The sequence below is a fragment of the Hemibagrus wyckioides genome, linkage group LG08, assembly GCF_019097595.1.
Source record: "Hemibagrus wyckioides isolate EC202008001 linkage group LG08, SWU_Hwy_1.0, whole genome shotgun sequence".
NCBI classification, from domain to species: Eukaryota; Metazoa; Chordata; class Actinopteri; order Siluriformes; family Bagridae; genus Hemibagrus; species Hemibagrus wyckioides.
In genome coordinates, this window is record NC_080717.1 from 17,598,867 (window position 1) to 17,616,526 (window position 17,660).

The window sequence follows — 17,660 nt, forward strand, 5'->3', positions numbered from 1 at the left end:
CTTTACATTGGAGCAGAGTGTCATTTCTTCAGTGTTGTCACATGAAAACATATAACAAAATATTTACAAAAAATGTGAGGGGTGTACTTACTTTTGTGAGATACTATATATATATATATATATATATATATATATATATATATATATATATATATACTGTGTGTATATATATTTTTATGTTTTTTTCTTACAGGTTCATGTATTGGTGAGATGAACAGTTTTCATTCATATTCATTTGTAAACAAATTGTGTTAATGCTTTGGCTAAATAACATTAAGAAATCAGTATTTGGTGGAATAACCCCGATTTGCAGGCGTTTTGGCTCCATGCTCTCCACCAGTTTTTCACATTGCTGTTGGGGAACTTTATACCACTCTTTTTGCAAAAAAAAAGCAAACAGCTCAGCTTTGCTTGATGGTTTGTGACCATCCATCTTCCTCTTGATGACATTCCAGAGGTTTTCAACAGGGTTCAAATCTGAAGATTGGGCAGTGGTCTCTTATTTTTTTCCAGAGCTGTATATATGTATATGAATTCAGTGAAGACAACTTATGACAGAAAATCTTATAAGATCTGTTTAAGTTTAAAAGTTTTTGTTTGTTTTGTTTTTAAACTTTTGGTCTGCTGTAGATTACAGTAAAACATGTTTAGATGCCCGCTTCAAACAAGCGCAAAATTTTCATTGTGGATACTAAAAGTTGATTTGAAAATAAATTCAGATATACAGATTAAAATGTCTGTTAAAGTTGTTAGTAACTGTGCGAAATAGGTGACGTATATACAGCCCGTTATTGAACTACCCGCTGGCCTGTGGGTAAAACCTGACTCTGAATCTTGTGGTCTGAGTGTTAATAGCACCACTCCTCCTGCCAAATAGGAGACAAGAGAAAGTAAGTGTGTGTGTGAGATAAATTACTTTTGTTTATGAGCTGTGTTGCAGTACTATGGCACATTGTGTAAGGAGTTTGCCCTGCATTATAAGAACTTGTGTTCCGTGCTGCTCACTAAAAGCTGAATGCCTCATGAGGTAGTTTATGCATGAATTGCCACTATGGACCAGAGATTCTACACATTTTATTGACTCGTTCATTTACTGCACTTTCAAAGAACTGTAAAAAGGCTTTTTTATACATGCTAAGTGGCTGTTTTTTGGCAGCTGAATGCAATCAAGCAACTAAATGTCTAGCTGGAAAATGATTGTTTGCTATTGGAAGTATAGCAGAATGACAAATTATGGAGATTAGCAATCATGGCCATACAAATTGTGTTCTTTCAACACAATTGATACATTTTCAAGTATTTTAAATAACAAATAAGTACAATGTCCCTGTAGGTTTGAGCTCAGAATATTGCTGTTATATGTTTTGTATATTTCACCACAGTTTATTTTTCTTTTATAAATGCAGCAACTGGTACGTTTTTAGTTAGAAAATCTTTTTAAACTTCTAAACTGAGACATTTGCAAGGTCTTTTTACTTTGGACTCTGGACACACATAACAGCTCAGTCAGCAATATTTTCTTTCTGATATAAAGGATGACAGCACAGGCTCTGTGTGTGTGTGTGTGTGTGTGTGTGCGTGCGTGCGTTCAGAAGAGCTTTGGCTCCATTTTACACCCAATAATAAGAATAATTTGGCTCTGCTTCTTCTTTTTGGTGCTAAAGTTCTTGAGGTGACCCATCAGACGATGTTCTCTATTTGATGAGTTAATAGAAAGAGAGCCTTTTTCTGGTTTGGGGCCAAGATAGTGCCAAGAAATGAGGAGCGTAGATTTCAACGCTTCAGCTCTTTGACTGGTGTTGCTTTGTTGCTGCAGTGTGTCTTTTTTTTTTTTAATGTCAGTGCTCCCAAAGGGGTTGCTCTGTAAGCTACTCAGCAAGAACTGAGTTTATTCAGCAGTTCAGACTAATGAAGACTTCCTCCTAGCTCAGGTTGTGCAAAAGATTTTTACACATGGTTATGAAGAAAATGTTTTGTAAAGCCAGCACTCTGTATATTTCTGTGGCTGACATTCATCATAGACGTCGATTACTAAAGCGAGTATTGTATTATATAAATATTTTTATATTTATATTAAACAAGTGTTCCAGGTAGTCAAGGTCTCTAAAGGAAAATGATATAATGCCTTGTATATATTAACCAAAAAACAAAAAAAAAAGGAATAAGGAAAATACGGAGTACCTTTTTAATCTTTGCCAATATTATATATTTTGTATATATTTCTCCAACAAAAAAATACTTATGAGGAGCAGTTGAGGCTGAAAGGCTATATTCAGTAGTGTTTTGCAATTTAGTACTTTTAAGCTGTCATAAATGACAAGAGCAGGATAAAGAAGGACCGCATTCATTAATATAAAGGGGCTTAATATAAATATATACAGGGCTTGCACAAAACATTTATAGAATTCTTACTAACTGTGAGGTCATGGGTTAAATTCTGTGTTCATATTTTAGAGCTAACTCTCAGTGCCAGTCCCAAGCCCGGATTAATTGGGAGGGTTGGATCAGGGAGGGCATCCGGTGTAAAACCTGTACCAAATCAAAACATACAGACCAAATGTTCCACTGTGGCGACCTAGAACAGGGAGCAGCCGAAAAAACAACAACAGCAATGACATTACAGCACAATGTGAAATGCTTTTCTTTGCATAGCCGGGCTTATACATGATTGAGCATCCCTAGAGCAGAGAGGGTTAAGAGTGTTGCTCAAGGGACCAACAGTGGCAGCTTGGTGGTTTGGACTTGACCCTCAACCTTCAGAGCAACGACCCGGAGCCTTAACCATTTGAACCACCACTGGCCAATTAAATTCATCCTAATTAAACACCAACTAAATTCTTTTGACAGTATAATTGTCAAAATTCTTTTGACAATATAGAACTAAATTCTTTTGACAATATATAATCTATGGCAGATTCTAACAGACTGCCTGGAGCTATCGTCATTGAGACCAATTATGAACGTGAGCTGAGGTTGAGGAAGTGTCAGAGTCATAATTCAGAGACTGTGCTGATTATGAGAGCATCTCTACATTGGTACCTCAGAAATTTTTTTTTTTTTTGTTTTAGCTGTTCTGTGATAGGGTTCATATTTAACGCCCACTTTGAATTTAAATCCTAATATCAATGCAGGTTCAAATATTTGGATGTTAGTGTCATTGCATTGGAATTAGACTAAGATTAAGCTGCATTACCTGCTGATAACATCTTTGTTAAATGGAATGTTTTAATACTTGTTTTTTTCCATGAAAATTATATAAATTATTATAATTATAATATATATATATATATATATATATATATATATATATATATATATATATATATATATAATATATATAATATATATTGAAGAATTGCTGCTGATTCTACATCTCATTACTTGCTAACTGACGATGACCTGATGGTCTTGTGAAATCTGTCTGAAATGGCTTTTTTCAATTCTTCAGATGGCACATGAGCAGATATAACCAATTCTTTAATGGCAGAGCAAGTTAAGCTCACATTGACACCAGTTGCTCTCTTTTTGAGAAGATCTAGAGGTTTACACAATTTATACAAAGTGACTTAACCCCTTTTACCAGTACACTGGCGTTCTGTCCCCTGTTGTAATGGAAATCGGCTTATCAGATATTTTCAATCTGTATAAACAGATTAATTATTTTATTGCCTGTAATTGTAAGTCTGATATAAAATTAGTCAGAACGCTTTTGGCTTTCCGATTGAGACGTGTTTGGATATATGAACATCTCATTAAACAGATGCGTCACCGTTTATATTTTTGGCCATTTTTGTTTTTTTCCATAAATGTTTGTTTCCATAAATATATATTGCCTCTAGTAGGCTAGGCAACAACAGAACTACTTATGAAAAACTACAAAATCCTGAAGCAGTGAGTTTCTACTTTAATTATCACTGTGGAATGTGACATGAATGAACAATGATGATGGAATTGATATATTCACAAATCCCATTGATTCCAATGTGCTTTCTAAATGAAAACTCAGCCCATTTAATAATTTCCCCTGATTTTCTATTCTTTCCAGCCTGCACTCTCTGTGCCTCTAGACTGAAGCCTGTATGCAGCTGAAGGAACGTGTAGGCGTTCGCTTGGTATTTCTAAACACAGTTTAGTGCTAGGGTAGGTGTGAGACTGACAGGTTGTGTGCAGGGACATTTAGCCTGTGGATCAGGCCCTGGGATTAGGCAGAAGATTGGTAGGGGAAGGTATGGTAATTGGACTTGCCTATTAATGTGTCAAAGGCAACTCCCCTGAAAGGCACGTTGGCCCTTGCTTGAGTGTCGCTTCAGTCTAATCAGCAGGTTCAGTCTGGCAGGGCTGCTGATCACACTGAACGTATCAGTGGTGTTGTCCAATGTGAGCAGAATTCTGTTCAGGAGTAGAGAAATCACTAGAACAGGTGCAACAGATTTGGTGTCCTGACTATTACTTTTTTATTCATAGTTTTTACAACTAGAGAAAATCAAAAACCTTACTCCATAGAGAGTTTCAACAAAATTTTTGATTTCATATGTAGCTATGTTTAAACAAGTTTATTACTTCATGGGGCAATAAACTACTGTATATTATCCTCATTCCTCAGGTGCACTCTAGTGAAACAATCTATGAATACATGCTTTGCCAAGGTTTTTGTTGTACAGAGACCTGACCACAACCACACTGAACATCTTTGGGATATACTGAAGTTCTGTCTCACCAGGCCTCCTCACCTGCCATCGGTGACTGATCTCACTAATGCTCTTGTAGCTGAATGGATAACTCTCCACAGCCAAGCTCCTAATTCTAGTGGAAAGCTTTCTAAGAAGAGTGGAGCTTATTGTAAAAGCAAAGGGGAATAAATCTGGCACAAAAATATGGTGTCCACAATCTTTTATGCAGTCTACATATAATGTAAATAAATTGTATTTATACTGTGTTTGTGTCTATTCAAAAAAACAGTAATCAGTTTTAAAGTCTTGTCGCATTGTTCAGGTAATGAATATGACACAAAGCAGCTGTGTGTGCTTTCTGTCTTATTCATTAAATGCAATTAATATCTAATCCCTTGATCTTCATCTCACTATAGATTCTGGTGCTGCTGTTGTTGGCCATGCCGGAGGCTCTGAGCAGCGCTGCATGTGTGGACGTTCCCCTGGCAACCACTTTCCTCTCTTTACCCTTCTACCTCCTCGTCCTGCTGGGTTTCTCTGTTCATGTGCTGGTGTGCACTTCGTCCGAGGCCTCCTGCTACTTCTGCTCGCTGCCCTGGCTCCTGGCCTTTATCTCCATCGTCTTCTCCTCAGCCCTGTTTTGTTCTCTGGTGTCCATGGCAGCCAGACGTGCACTCAAAGTCGATAACAAGCAACCCAAGGTGAGTGAGACAGAAAAGAAGCGGGAAAGGCAGTGTGGGATTGCGGTTGTTAGTTTCAATCTGCATAGGTTTGGTTTTGTATTACCTAAAATTCCAAAGACTGGTGCAAATGTTTGTCAAATAACACAAAAGAGATGAATTCAATATCCAGTCTGTAAACCCTGCAAGCTGTTTCTCTTCTGGATCCGTGCAAGGCTTTTGGTTCAGCATTGAGAGACTGCTGAAAGCTTTTGGATGAGTGACGAATAAATATTATACCACAGATTCTCTGATGCACGAGGAAGAAACCTAGAGAGGAGAAAAGGAAATCCATTCTCTTGTAGATGACATTGGATAGTGAGAATATAAATCATTACCACAATTGTGTACTATAAAATCGGACAAATGTGTTGAAAGGACGTTTATTATGAGAATCATCACTTCTTTATGATTACAGCAGCAGTTCTTAGGCAGGAGTTCTGCTGAGGCAGCCTCTCTACTACACCGGCATCATTTTTTTCCACTCTATAGTCCTTTGTTCATGTAACAGTGTATGAGCTGAGAGCGAGGTCTTGTGCTGTAGGTGTGTGTGTGTGTGTGTGTGTGTGTGTGTGTGGTAACAGAAGAAAAGTTGTGTTTCAGTCTGCTCTGCTGCTCTGCTCTGGTTGTAATGCAGGCTTGGGTTGCCTGGTAATTGGTTCACCTTTTGATCTGCGAGGCAGATATAGTAAGTTGCAGTGCTTTATCGTTACACAGCCTGACTTTCTATTTTTCACCTTCTTCTAGCTTTTCAGTGCCACCACTTCCTTTTTAAATGTAAAGGTCTTATTAAATAGCTGTTCCTTCTCTCTGTGAATAGGTTACCTTTAAAAATCTTCTGTCTGCTGAACATCTATTGTTAGAGGGACGGTGGAAGTAATGTTACCTTGCTTAGAATCGGTGAACAAATAAAGTTAAAAAAAAAAAAGGCTAGCTTTCTTAATTACGCCTTCCAAGGTGAAGAGTCATCTCTTTTTTCTGTCGCTTTTTCCCGTCTTTTACTATCTTACTCTTTCCCACGCTCTCTCTCTCTCTCTCTCTCTCTCTCTCTCTTTTCAAGAGTATATGAAAAAGGATAGTACAGCTGTGTTTTTATGAGAGAGGGATTCTTGAGTTTATATAATGATATAGGGATGAATTAGGATTAAAACACATGCAGAATGAGTATTAATGATCTGGCTCCTCGTGCTTTTTGAAGGTCATTTTCACCCTGACTGAAAGCTGGCAAGAACATTGATGACTCACCTACTTTTTTCTTTCCACATCCAAACCTGGCTAGAAGTGTCTGATGAAATTAATTGGCCTGGTGACAAAAAAATGAAAAGCAGCTCACACACACAATTTATGTCTGATTATTTAAGTGGACGTTGCACATTACCTCGATGGAAATAATTGAACAGGGACACATATGCCAGCATTGTGAACGCCATATTTCTCACACTACTTCAGATTAAGCTTTTAAGAAAAAAAAAAAATGCTTTGAAGCCTACCAATATTTTGTCATTTTTTATTCCTATACACTATAGCCCTTATGGGTGAAGATTTACTTTTAGTTTTTAGTAAGCTGGTTTACTGTCATCATGCATTTTCTTTTCTTTTTTTCTCTTTCTCACAGAGAACAGAGAGAACAAGCCAGGTTTCTTTTCTTTGAGCCATAACAGCATAAAGAAGTAGTTTTCTACATGCTAACAGCACAAACTCAAATTATATTTACAGTTGAGGCCAAAGGTTTACATACACCTAAGCTAAATATATCCAATTTCAGATTTTCACAACCTCACACATTTCATGTTACCACACATTTTTTTTGGCAAGTCAGCCTGGGCCTCTATTTTACTTATATCAGAAATCATTTCAAAACGATATATTAGAGACAGATTTATTTCTGTTTTTTGCCTATGCACTAACTTCCTGTCTCTACTGAGTCTGAAAATTAACAGATTGATTTTTAGAATCTTCTGATTGGCCAATTGTGATTCTCCTGTGGCTATAAAATTACCTTTTAAAGACGATAGCTGCATCCGGATATCCTTACTACCTTACTATACATTAGCAGAAAAGCAGTACAGGTGAGGAGAAATATGTCTGAATTCTCAGTGTTCATAAAACAGTAGGTGAGAAATACCTGGATGATCTACTGCTTCCACTGTGATTCTGCACTGTTGAAACAATGGGCACTGCGCTATCCCATAAGACAATGAGACTGGCATGGAATCAAAAACAGCAGAAGGCAGCATGTCAGCTCTTTTTAAGTGTGATGCTATAGATTTAATATATAGCTGCTTCTTGTGGTTAAAGCATACTTGTTTAAATGCACCTGAATATATTCTGTACTCGTTAAAGGTTAAACACAGTTTGTGTTGTTAATCTGACGCTGTTGGTCACATGGCAATGCCAGCATGGCAGATATCTAGGTTTTGTTCAGACTACACACACATACTGATCAGTATGTACTGTATCACCAGCCGATCAGAATCGAATGAGTAGTCACTGTTATGGTACACGATTTCAATACAACTAGTTACTGTGTCCAAGTTGGACTAGTATCAGTCCCAAGCAGAATTTAAGGTTAATATTAGTGTGTCCCAAATCATTGTTTGTTAAAATGAGTATCCACACAGTACCTGGATGGTCTGCTATTTCTGGGAGATTTTCGTGAAGCGTGGATCCTTGGACATTTCTTTCATTAAATTTTGCCTACACAATGGAGGAGGGGATTTGTGGCAGTTTGCTTTGCCAAATTCAATCTGCATAAATGTGGATTAAATAAATCCAGGGAATAGTTAATTAAATTACATAGCATAAATTTTATAAGGAATAATGAATAAAGAAAAGCTGAAATGCAATAAGGTATTTTTTTTACATATCCCACCGCTTGCATACTCTTTTACAACACATTCAAAAAGTATGTACCTTTTCTACCCAAAAACTTTTAGTGTACAGTATAAGGAGACGCACTGGGATGCAGCATGTATCTTTTTGCTATTGATACCATGAAAAATCCAAGTAACTGAGACAGTAGACTGTGACAAGTCTGGTTCCTCCTTGCGAGGAATTTCCAAACAATTGCCTGTGAACTGACTTGCACGAATGGCTAGGTCTGCAGGTATTCCTAATAAAGTGCACTGGGAGTGTATATACCACTTATAAACCGTGAAGATAGCTGTAATTGACTCCATCGGTGACCAGGTGATAACTTCAACAATATAGACTTCATGTTAAAACTAGAATTTCCTGTTCCTGTACCCATTTCCACTTTTCTGACAAGTTATAGAAAGGAATGAATTGTATTCAAACTGTCTGATGTCACCGAGATGAGGATGGCTTCTCTTATGTTTTTTCTTCCTCATATCATCTCGGGGAGCTTTCCTTGCCACCGTCAACTCTAAAACTTTTTATCCTGAATTTATACATTTCTGCAAAGCTGCTTTGTACAGTTCTAATTGAATTGCATATATTTCTATAAGTATTATATGTATATGGATTTGTTTGCTGTGTATATGAAAGGGGAGTCTGATTCATGGCTTTTGGGTATAGCACTGTAATAACTTGAAGTTTGAATGATTACTAAGTGCCTGTTTTTTTCTTTTCTTTGCCAATTTAATCTATATTCCCAATAGAGAAATGTGAGCGGGAGAGAATAAAAGTGTGTTGAAAAGTATTAATTATGATCTTTATTTGCTCATTTGATTTTGCCAGCATTGCTGTTCGCTTTGTGATTTCTGCTCGACCTGGCTGTAACACAGACCTGTTCCACAGACGGCTCATTTGAAACAGCGCACCAGACTGCCGCCAATTACTATAATAAGCGATATTAATTTATACTAAAAATACACATTCACTGCAAGAAACCTTTGGTATATGAGGATGTGTAAATAGTAGCAGACAGTATATTTCACTTCTATTATTTGCTCCCAGACAAACCCGACTTCAGACAGTCGCGATAATCAGGTTTTATCGCAATAATCATGATTTTTGCTTTTTGAGCATCTAAAAATGCTCTGTGAAAGACGTGTACGAGTAAATGATTTTGCACCAAAAAGAGGTTTGTTTTTTTCCTGAGTATAACTATTGTGATCTATTGCTCACTTTACATCCACAACAGCAACAAACAAGTTAGAATTTCTGCATAATGCAGCAGAAGTCATATCAACACCTACTACAAAATGACAGCATGTATGAATAATAAAACATAATTTGGAAGGCATTTTAATGTCATGTAGTGCTAGTCTTCTCCACATTCCATATATTAAACACACCAATAAATTTTAAACAGACTCCATCTAATTATTTAAATTAATAAATAAAAAAAACACTTTTTAAACTAACTTTTATAAAGTTTAAATTTTATATTCTTTCTAGCATTCTTTTTATTTTTACACCTTTTTTAATTATATATGTTTTACAATATTATATATGCCTGTTTATATTTCCTTTTATCATCAATGCCATTGTCTGTTTACTTTTTTTTATTTGTTGTCTATTTCACTATTTTTATTTATTTATTTATTTATTTTTTCATTTAAATGTAAATGTATAAAAATTATCTACAAAGTTTATTATTCATTCATCTTCAGTATTCGCTGTTCAGGCAACAGATAGAATCCACCAGTCCATTGTGGATTACTGTTCACACACTTGTTCACACACTCATTCACATACTCGTTCACACACACATTCACACACATTAAGCATAGCCATTCAACCCAGCTGCATGTTTTTGAACAGTGGAAAGAAACCACAGAACCCAGAGGCAAACATATAGAAAACCTGTGACTGAAATCCTGGATCCAGGGGCTGTGAGGCAATAATGCTACACACAAGCATCTAATCAGCCAATCATGTGGCAGCAGCACAAATCATAAAATCATGCAGATACAGGTCAAGAGCTTCAGTTAATGTTCACATCAGACATCAGAATGGGAAAAATTGGCTGGTTGTTACCAGATTTTTACCACTGATTTGAGTGTTTGAGTATCCTGGTCTGCGAGATCAGAGGAGAAGAAACAGACTGCTCTGAGCTGACAGTAAGTCTATAGTAACTTAAATAAGCAGTGAGCAAAAAAGCATCTCAGAACACACATCACATCAACCCTTGAGGTGGATGAGCTACAACAGCTGAAGACCACATCAAGTTTCACTTGGCCTCTCAGACCTGGATATTGTTCTAATATTAGAATAATATAGATAACATTCATATTATTATTAAGAATAATATTATTTTAATCTGCTCAGATCCTGGTTCTTGGCTGACAAATGGAACCTAATGTTGTAACCCATCCACCTCAAGGTTTGATGTTATACATCCATTATACAGTGATCATATATCCATCCTGGCAGCTTGAACCAATCTGGCCATTTTCCTCTGACCTTTCTTATCAACAAGGTGTTTCCACAACCAGAACTGTTGCTCACTGTTTGTTTTTGACACTATTCTGTGTAATCTCTAGAGAATGTTGTGTGTGAAAACTCCAGTAGATCAGCAGGTTAGAAAATACTCAAACCAGCCCATCTGGTACCAGCAACCATGCCACAGTTAAAGTCACACAGATCTCTTTTTTTTTTCCCTTTATTCTGATGTTTGATTAACTGAAGCTCTTGACTTGTATCTGCATGTTTGTGTTGCTGCCACTAACATGATTAGTTGATTAGGTACTGTAACTGCATGGGTGTTCCTAATAAAGTGGACAGTAAATGTATATATGGATAATTCATTCTGGCGCTGTTAACGACACCTAAAAAGGATATCACAGGATGAAGAGAAGAAGTAATCGGGAGAGGGAGAGTCTACAGAGTGAGGTCTTCTTTAGTCTCTGCAAAAGCAGTTATATTTATCCGTTTGAGTTTTTTCTCTTGTAGGGAAACCTCCAGTTATTTCGAGATGCAGGTTTTGATAAGTTGCTGGTGATGGGAAGTGCTCAAAATATCAAAACGAGACAGTCATCAGAGGGAATTATCTGCTCATAGGATGCATTGAATTAGCATATAAATAGTAAAGCCTGGTGCTTTTTCTTTTCTTTCATTCTTATTTTAGCCGCACTATGATTTCTTCTTATACAGAGATCAAAAACCACAACCAACAGAGGCCAAAACAAAGAGTAGAGGAACAAACTCTGGCAATAATCTCCAGAAGGATGCTTTCCAGTCAGTTCGAGCTTCAGGGATACAAATATTCCAGTAGAGGGGAATCAAGCATGGCTTGAAAAGGAGGAGAGGGAGATAGTGAGAGAGAGAGAGAGAAAGCAAGAGGGAGAGGGTGGTAATATTTTTTCTCCCCCTCTCCATGATTGTGCTTACACAGACGTCAGTGTTAGTGTGTTGGTTACACAATTCATTTTCCCCTTGGCTAAGTTCTTCTCGGCGTTGCTCTCAGTGATGGATGGTGGCTCGTTGGTCATTGCAGTGACGCCCTGTCACAGCCCAGAGGAGTACAGTGTCCCCATGGTAACTGGTGTCATGGCGACATGTGTTTTGTATCACTCAGTCAGGATGCTCAGACATGAAGTAACTAATTAAGATTTCATTAGTACACAAGGGCAAGGTGGACTCTGACTGTGTTTCCTGTGCATAACTCAGAACCATGAAGAAGATTCCTGAAGATGTACATTACTGTATCTGTACAGTCAATGTAGAGAATCCTAATCTGTTGCATTCTAGTATTTAGACATGGTTAACTGGTTAGTATGTTGGTAGCCAAGGGTTCGGTTAAAGGAAACCTTCTCCTGTGGTATTTAATGTCCACAGCTGTAGCGTGTATTGGTGCAAGTGATCTCTTGGGGAAATGTTAATGTTGTCGGTCTGGCATGCAGAAGGCAGTGGTTGTGTATGTATGTTTGTCCATCTTTTATTGCTTAACTCTGTAAACATTGCTCCCTGGAGCTGCTTAATAACACAGTGAGGGCAGCACCTGTGTGTGTGTGTGTGGTTAGTTTGTATAAATCGGTGACTCTCAAGATGCTTTCAGTATTGTAATGTATTGCATTATCTCCTGGACTCTTATTTCTTTCATTCTAGTTGTGTGAAATTTAACTAAAATTTATAGCAGAGCAGTTACATAAAATTCGTTGCTTCAACATGTCCAGATAAGCAACTACCATGACTGAGTGGGAGATATTTTTGAAAGCTTAGCTATTAGTGATTAGTTCAAAGCTATAAAATAAAGTGGAAGTGAAGCTGTGTTTTATAGTAGAGACAAACACATGCTTCTCTGTCCATTTTAATTTTGTCCCTGACCACTTTTTTTAAAGAGAAAAACAGCAAATAACAGGAAAAACCTATAAACATTTTGTGAAAACTCCACTCTTTCTGATGTAATGCTGTTATGGTGTGTTCAAGTCATCAAGTCAAGATCGTATTTACGACTCGAATGCACACGGATGCCAACACAAAGTTGTAAATATGAGTGGGATTCTCTTTGAAGTTTTCCAGTTGAGGCGTGTGAGTAAGAAAACACAGTGGAATTAATAGATGCAGCATTTGTAGCTGATGGTAAAGTTGATGAAATGTAATGTTTCCTCGTCTCAAAAGCTGATTTCTGTTATGAGGTCATTTTCTAGAAGTTAAAAAAATCTCGCTCCGTCCTAAATGACTTAAATGCCCCTAACATCGTAATTACGACTTCCCAACTCGTAAATACGAGCTTGGGAACACACATTTAGCCCTGTAGCTAGTTCCTGATCCAATAAGCCACCTTCAGCTAAGTGCATAATTTATATAAATGCCTATGATTGGCTACAACAGGCCAAGTAGCTCCTTTGGTTGTCTTGAATTGCGTTTTTTCCACAGTGTTCCAGGCAGGAATTTGTTTCCGGTTCAGTTGAATCGAACAGGAATTTGGTTAATTCTCCTCCTTTCACCACGGCATTCTGCACTGCAGGAATCTTGCTGCCGATTTCAGTGTCGCTCATTTGGCACAAAGTACATTTTACACGTGCCTGCATTTCAGGCTCTTAACACTTTTATTCCTATGATTTAATTTAAAGTCCTTTAATTAGTTCTCAGCACGTCCTAACACGGCTGAGAACTCAAGTGTGAGAGAAGCTATCGCAGGCACACAGTCAGCGGGTGTGAGCGTGCATGTAATAGGTGATACTTTTTACATCTCTCTCTCTCTCTCTCTCTCTCTCTCTCTCTCTCAGACCTCTTCCTCAGAATGGACTCTGTCTGAACTGGACGTCCTGCTCCTGATCGGCACACTCGGCCACACTCTCAGCTTGGCCTCCAGTAGCTTTGTAGAAGAGGAACACCAGACATGGTACTTCCTGCTCAACACACTTTGCCTGGCCGTCTTCCAGGATGTCTGCAGGAAGTATTTCAGGGAAAAGAGACGCCCAGGTGAAGAAGAGGAGGAAAGTCTTCTCCTGCCTTCTACCATGGAGGAAAAATCTGCATCTTTCTCTCCGGTGGCTGAGCTGGGGGTCAGTGCAGACTCAGAGAAGTGGTTAGCCTTGGCCACACCGCTCCTCACTCTGGCATGCTGTCGAATGCTCAGGTCACTAAACCAGACCGGGGTGCAGTGGGCACATCTGCCTGACCTGAGCCACTGGCTCAACAGGTGAGAAAGAATCATTAAACATAACACAACACAATACTATACATTGTGTTATGTCATTTAGTTCATGTAGACATCTCTGTGTCAGATGTGTAGGCATCTCTTCCTGTGCTAATTTTTCCTTTTATTCTAATCCAGGGTTATTCAACTAAAATTGATAAAGGAGCCTTTACAATACAAATCTTTGCTTCCACATGTCCAGATAAGCAACTACTATGAAGATTTACGTTTAAATGCCAAACTATTAATGCACCTGACATTGTAATTACGACTTCCCATCTCGTTATTACGAGATTCCCAGGGGGTCTTGAACACACATTTAGCTCTGTAGCTTGTTCTTGTTTCTGATCCAATGAGCCACGTTCAGCTTTATGAATAATTTGCTTAAATGCATGTAATTGGCTGCAACAGGCCAAGTTTTTATAGGTTTGAAATTAATTTGAAGTTAAAAAGTTAAAAACAAGTTGCAAGTTTTGGAATTTGCATAGATGAAATCTTGATTGGAAGTAGCAGGAAAAGACAACACGTAAATGCAAGGGCAGTTTTGCAGCTGCTTCATGATTGTAGATGGAATGTTTATTAAAAAACGATATGATTTCATACGCAGTAATGTAAGTTTGTGAATATAAGTTTGCCTAATGAATGTGTTTGCTAGGACCATACCGCGTAATTGTTGTCTATTTATACATCTGTCCAACATTCTCAAGAATGATTGGTGAAATATTTGTAGGATTTTTATGGAGTTAGTATTGTATCCAGCAGATGAACCGATTAGATGTTGGAGTTCATTCAGACATTATTTGTCATACAAAGATGTTACTTATAAGCTCATGTTCAGATTCCCAACTACTATTTTCTGGCTATCTTCAAGTTTTTGCAATTGGTTGGTCCATATGGCCATCCATGCAGCTTCCATTTATATGGACTTTTCATTATAATAAACAGATGAACAGATTAGATTTCCAAACAGAGTGGAATGTCTGAAATTTATATTCAGTTGCTTCCTTCCTGTTTGACTTACAGAGATGTTACATACATATTCATGCTCAGAAAATCAAGGCCAGATTTCTGGCTAAATTACAATTATTGCAGTTCATCCATCCATCCATCTATCCATGCATCTGTTAATTTAACCATTAATCCATCCATCCATCCATCCAACATGGTCAAAGTCACAGCAACGTCAAACTTTCTTCCTGTTTGTTTCCCTGATAGATATAGTGCAATAATGCAGGGTCAAGGTCATAGAAAATTTCCAAAACTGTTTTCTGAAATAGCTTCCTGTAATGTGTACAAATTAGTAGCAAGAAGGATTTACTAGTGATGGGGGCTTCCCTGTCAGTGCAGTTGACAATGAGTTCCACATTCTCGATAGCTTAGAAATATAAGAAAGAAAGATTTGGATTAAAATAAGTTTCTGCACTTAATAGGTTCAGTATAAGGATTATCAGCATAGTATGGGCCAGTGGTTTAATTAAGGATGGCATGGTTTGGGTTCTTCAATCATAAAAGGAAACATTTGGCTTAGAGAAAACAAATATTTGATGATAGTGAGCAGGTTTCTATATTAATATATTACTCTCCCACTCTGTTAGCTCTGTCTTGTTGTATCTAGTCTCACTTTTCCTAACAGCAGCCACATTTCATTAAAAACTCTCAGAGTCTATGTTTAACTTGCTGAGCATCAGTCAGACTGGAGAACTTCAGCTCCAGTATAAATCTGGAGTCTCAGTGTGAGAGACTGACACTCATTTAGAGAAAGCTTTAAAGCTGAAATTGTAACTCCAGAGAATCGTACTCTATCCAAATTGGATCTTATATTTAAGCTTTCTCGCATTTTCAAACTTGTGAAAAGCTGGAACCGGGTTCAATTAGACATTTTTTATAGTTAAGAAAAGGCATGTTGTTAAGGGAAAGCCAGTGAACTGTAAATGGTAGCACCAAATATAGTGGTTGTAATTATTTAACATGAGGAAAGTGGAGTGAGATGAACTTAAAGCTTAAATACCTTTAGTGAATGGTATATAACTATCATGTTTGCCTGTGCGTAATTTGTGTGTGTGTGCTTTTATATCTAGATGGGGAACAAATGTCCCAACAAGATTAGGAATATATGACAGTTTTGACCTTATAGAGACATTTGGCTAGAAAAAAAAATGTCATTATAAAAACACACGCAAACAAAAAGTGTCAAAAGGTTTCCTTACTAACGTAGTATTACTTAGCTTCATTACAAGTTTGTGAATGTAGGGTCCTCACGATAGACCTCATTTATTAAGCTGGAAACAAAAGAATTTATTCATAAATCATTCATAGGTGTTTTTACGCAAGACATTTGGTATTCATGAAAAGCCTGCTAGTTCAGAAAGTGTTTAAAACTTATGAGAGCTTCTGCGTTCTTCTGAGTAAAGAAATTCGTAGGTAAAGAGACTAATGTACTAATGAGTTTGGGTGATTTCATACATGGTTTATATTGTGAAGTTTTAATAATCGACTTCACACACAAATTTAATGACATGTTTTGAAGCGCAGTCATTTCATATGGAAGAAATATTAAATATGGATAATTATATAATACGTTTTTCTTTATGCAATCATTAAAGAAATCCATAAGTTAAGGCAAGGAAGACTTCATTCACTTGAGACAAAAGAAATGCTGCTATGGCTCATGTGTACAGTAGTATAAGATGGTATTGTCCAAATTGTGATGGTTCTTGGCATTTGGCATTTTCTTGGCTACAGCATTGATCTGGTTACAGACTCACTTGATTCTAGCAAACCCAATCACAAACACCTATAAAGAAACTGGTGTTGACCCTAGTACGAGTTGTGTTCACATTCACAGCACAGTTCCAGTCCAACCGAACTCACACCACTTCCTTCAAGTAGTCTCGGTTTCAGATGACCAGCTTTCAAACTCTCAGTATTTATGTGAGCCTGCTCTGTTTCAGATTAATCTGCCAGTGATTTCCATTTGGCATCTCCTTTAGTGCTTTGCATCACTGCAATAAGTGACTAATAAGTGAGCAATTTGGTCTTTCTAAATCTGCAGTGTGTTGTATACTCCCATATGTGGTGTGTGTCATTATTGGCTCTTTTCCAGATACATTGCTCAAAAAAAAAAATTAAGGGAAAGCTTAATCATCATAGTAGAACATCGAGTCAATTAAGCTTGAGGGATATCAATCTGTCCAGTCTGGAAGCATAAGTGATTGTGAATCAGTTTCAGCTGCTTTGGATCAAATGAAAGAAACAACAGGTGCACTGCAGAGGCAACAGCAAGACACCCCCCCCAAAAAGGGAATGGTATTACAGATAGTGACTACAGATGATTAGTCTCTCCTTATCCTTCCTGTTAGATTTGGCTCGAGATTCACTGTGTGATTTAAGTTTCGTTTGTTTTTAGCAGTGTACATCAGGTTTTCTTACAACACAGTCTTCCTGCTTTTCCAGCACAGCGTCAGGAGGCCATAATGTGCAAGAGGCCAAAAGCATGTGGATGAGAGATAGTTCTGGGTGATACTTGCGAGAAACTTGGTGTCCATGTTCATCTGGATACGGTGTGGATATGTTTTTCCTCCCATCCATTTTCATTTCAAAGGCGCAAACACACTTTGCACTTTTTATGGCTGATTGATATTTATTGAGGCCTATGAAAGCATTTATATTTATATTATATAAACATGTATGTGTATATGTGTATTATATATGTATAAGGAC

General features: G+C 37.4%; 1 protein-coding gene across 2 annotated transcripts in view; it reads left to right on the forward strand.

Annotated features, from left to right (window-relative positions):
- Positions 1–17,660, forward strand: part of pigg (phosphatidylinositol glycan anchor biosynthesis class G) — a 139,935-nt gene that overhangs the window by 75,749 nt on the left and 46,526 nt on the right. Inside the window, exons 8-10 of one of the 2 annotated variants that reach the window (XM_058397277.1) lie at positions 5,087–5,371; positions 13,528–13,943; positions 17,394–17,475. In XM_058397277.1, coding sequence (XP_058253260.1) covers positions 5,087–5,371; positions 13,528–13,943; positions 17,394–17,460 — 768 coding nt within the window. In that variant the 3' untranslated portion in view covers positions 17,461–17,475. Of the gene's footprint in view, positions 1–5,086; positions 5,372–13,527; positions 13,944–17,393; positions 17,476–17,660 lie in introns of those variants that run through there. The other variant, XM_058397276.1, reaches the window with a different exon arrangement.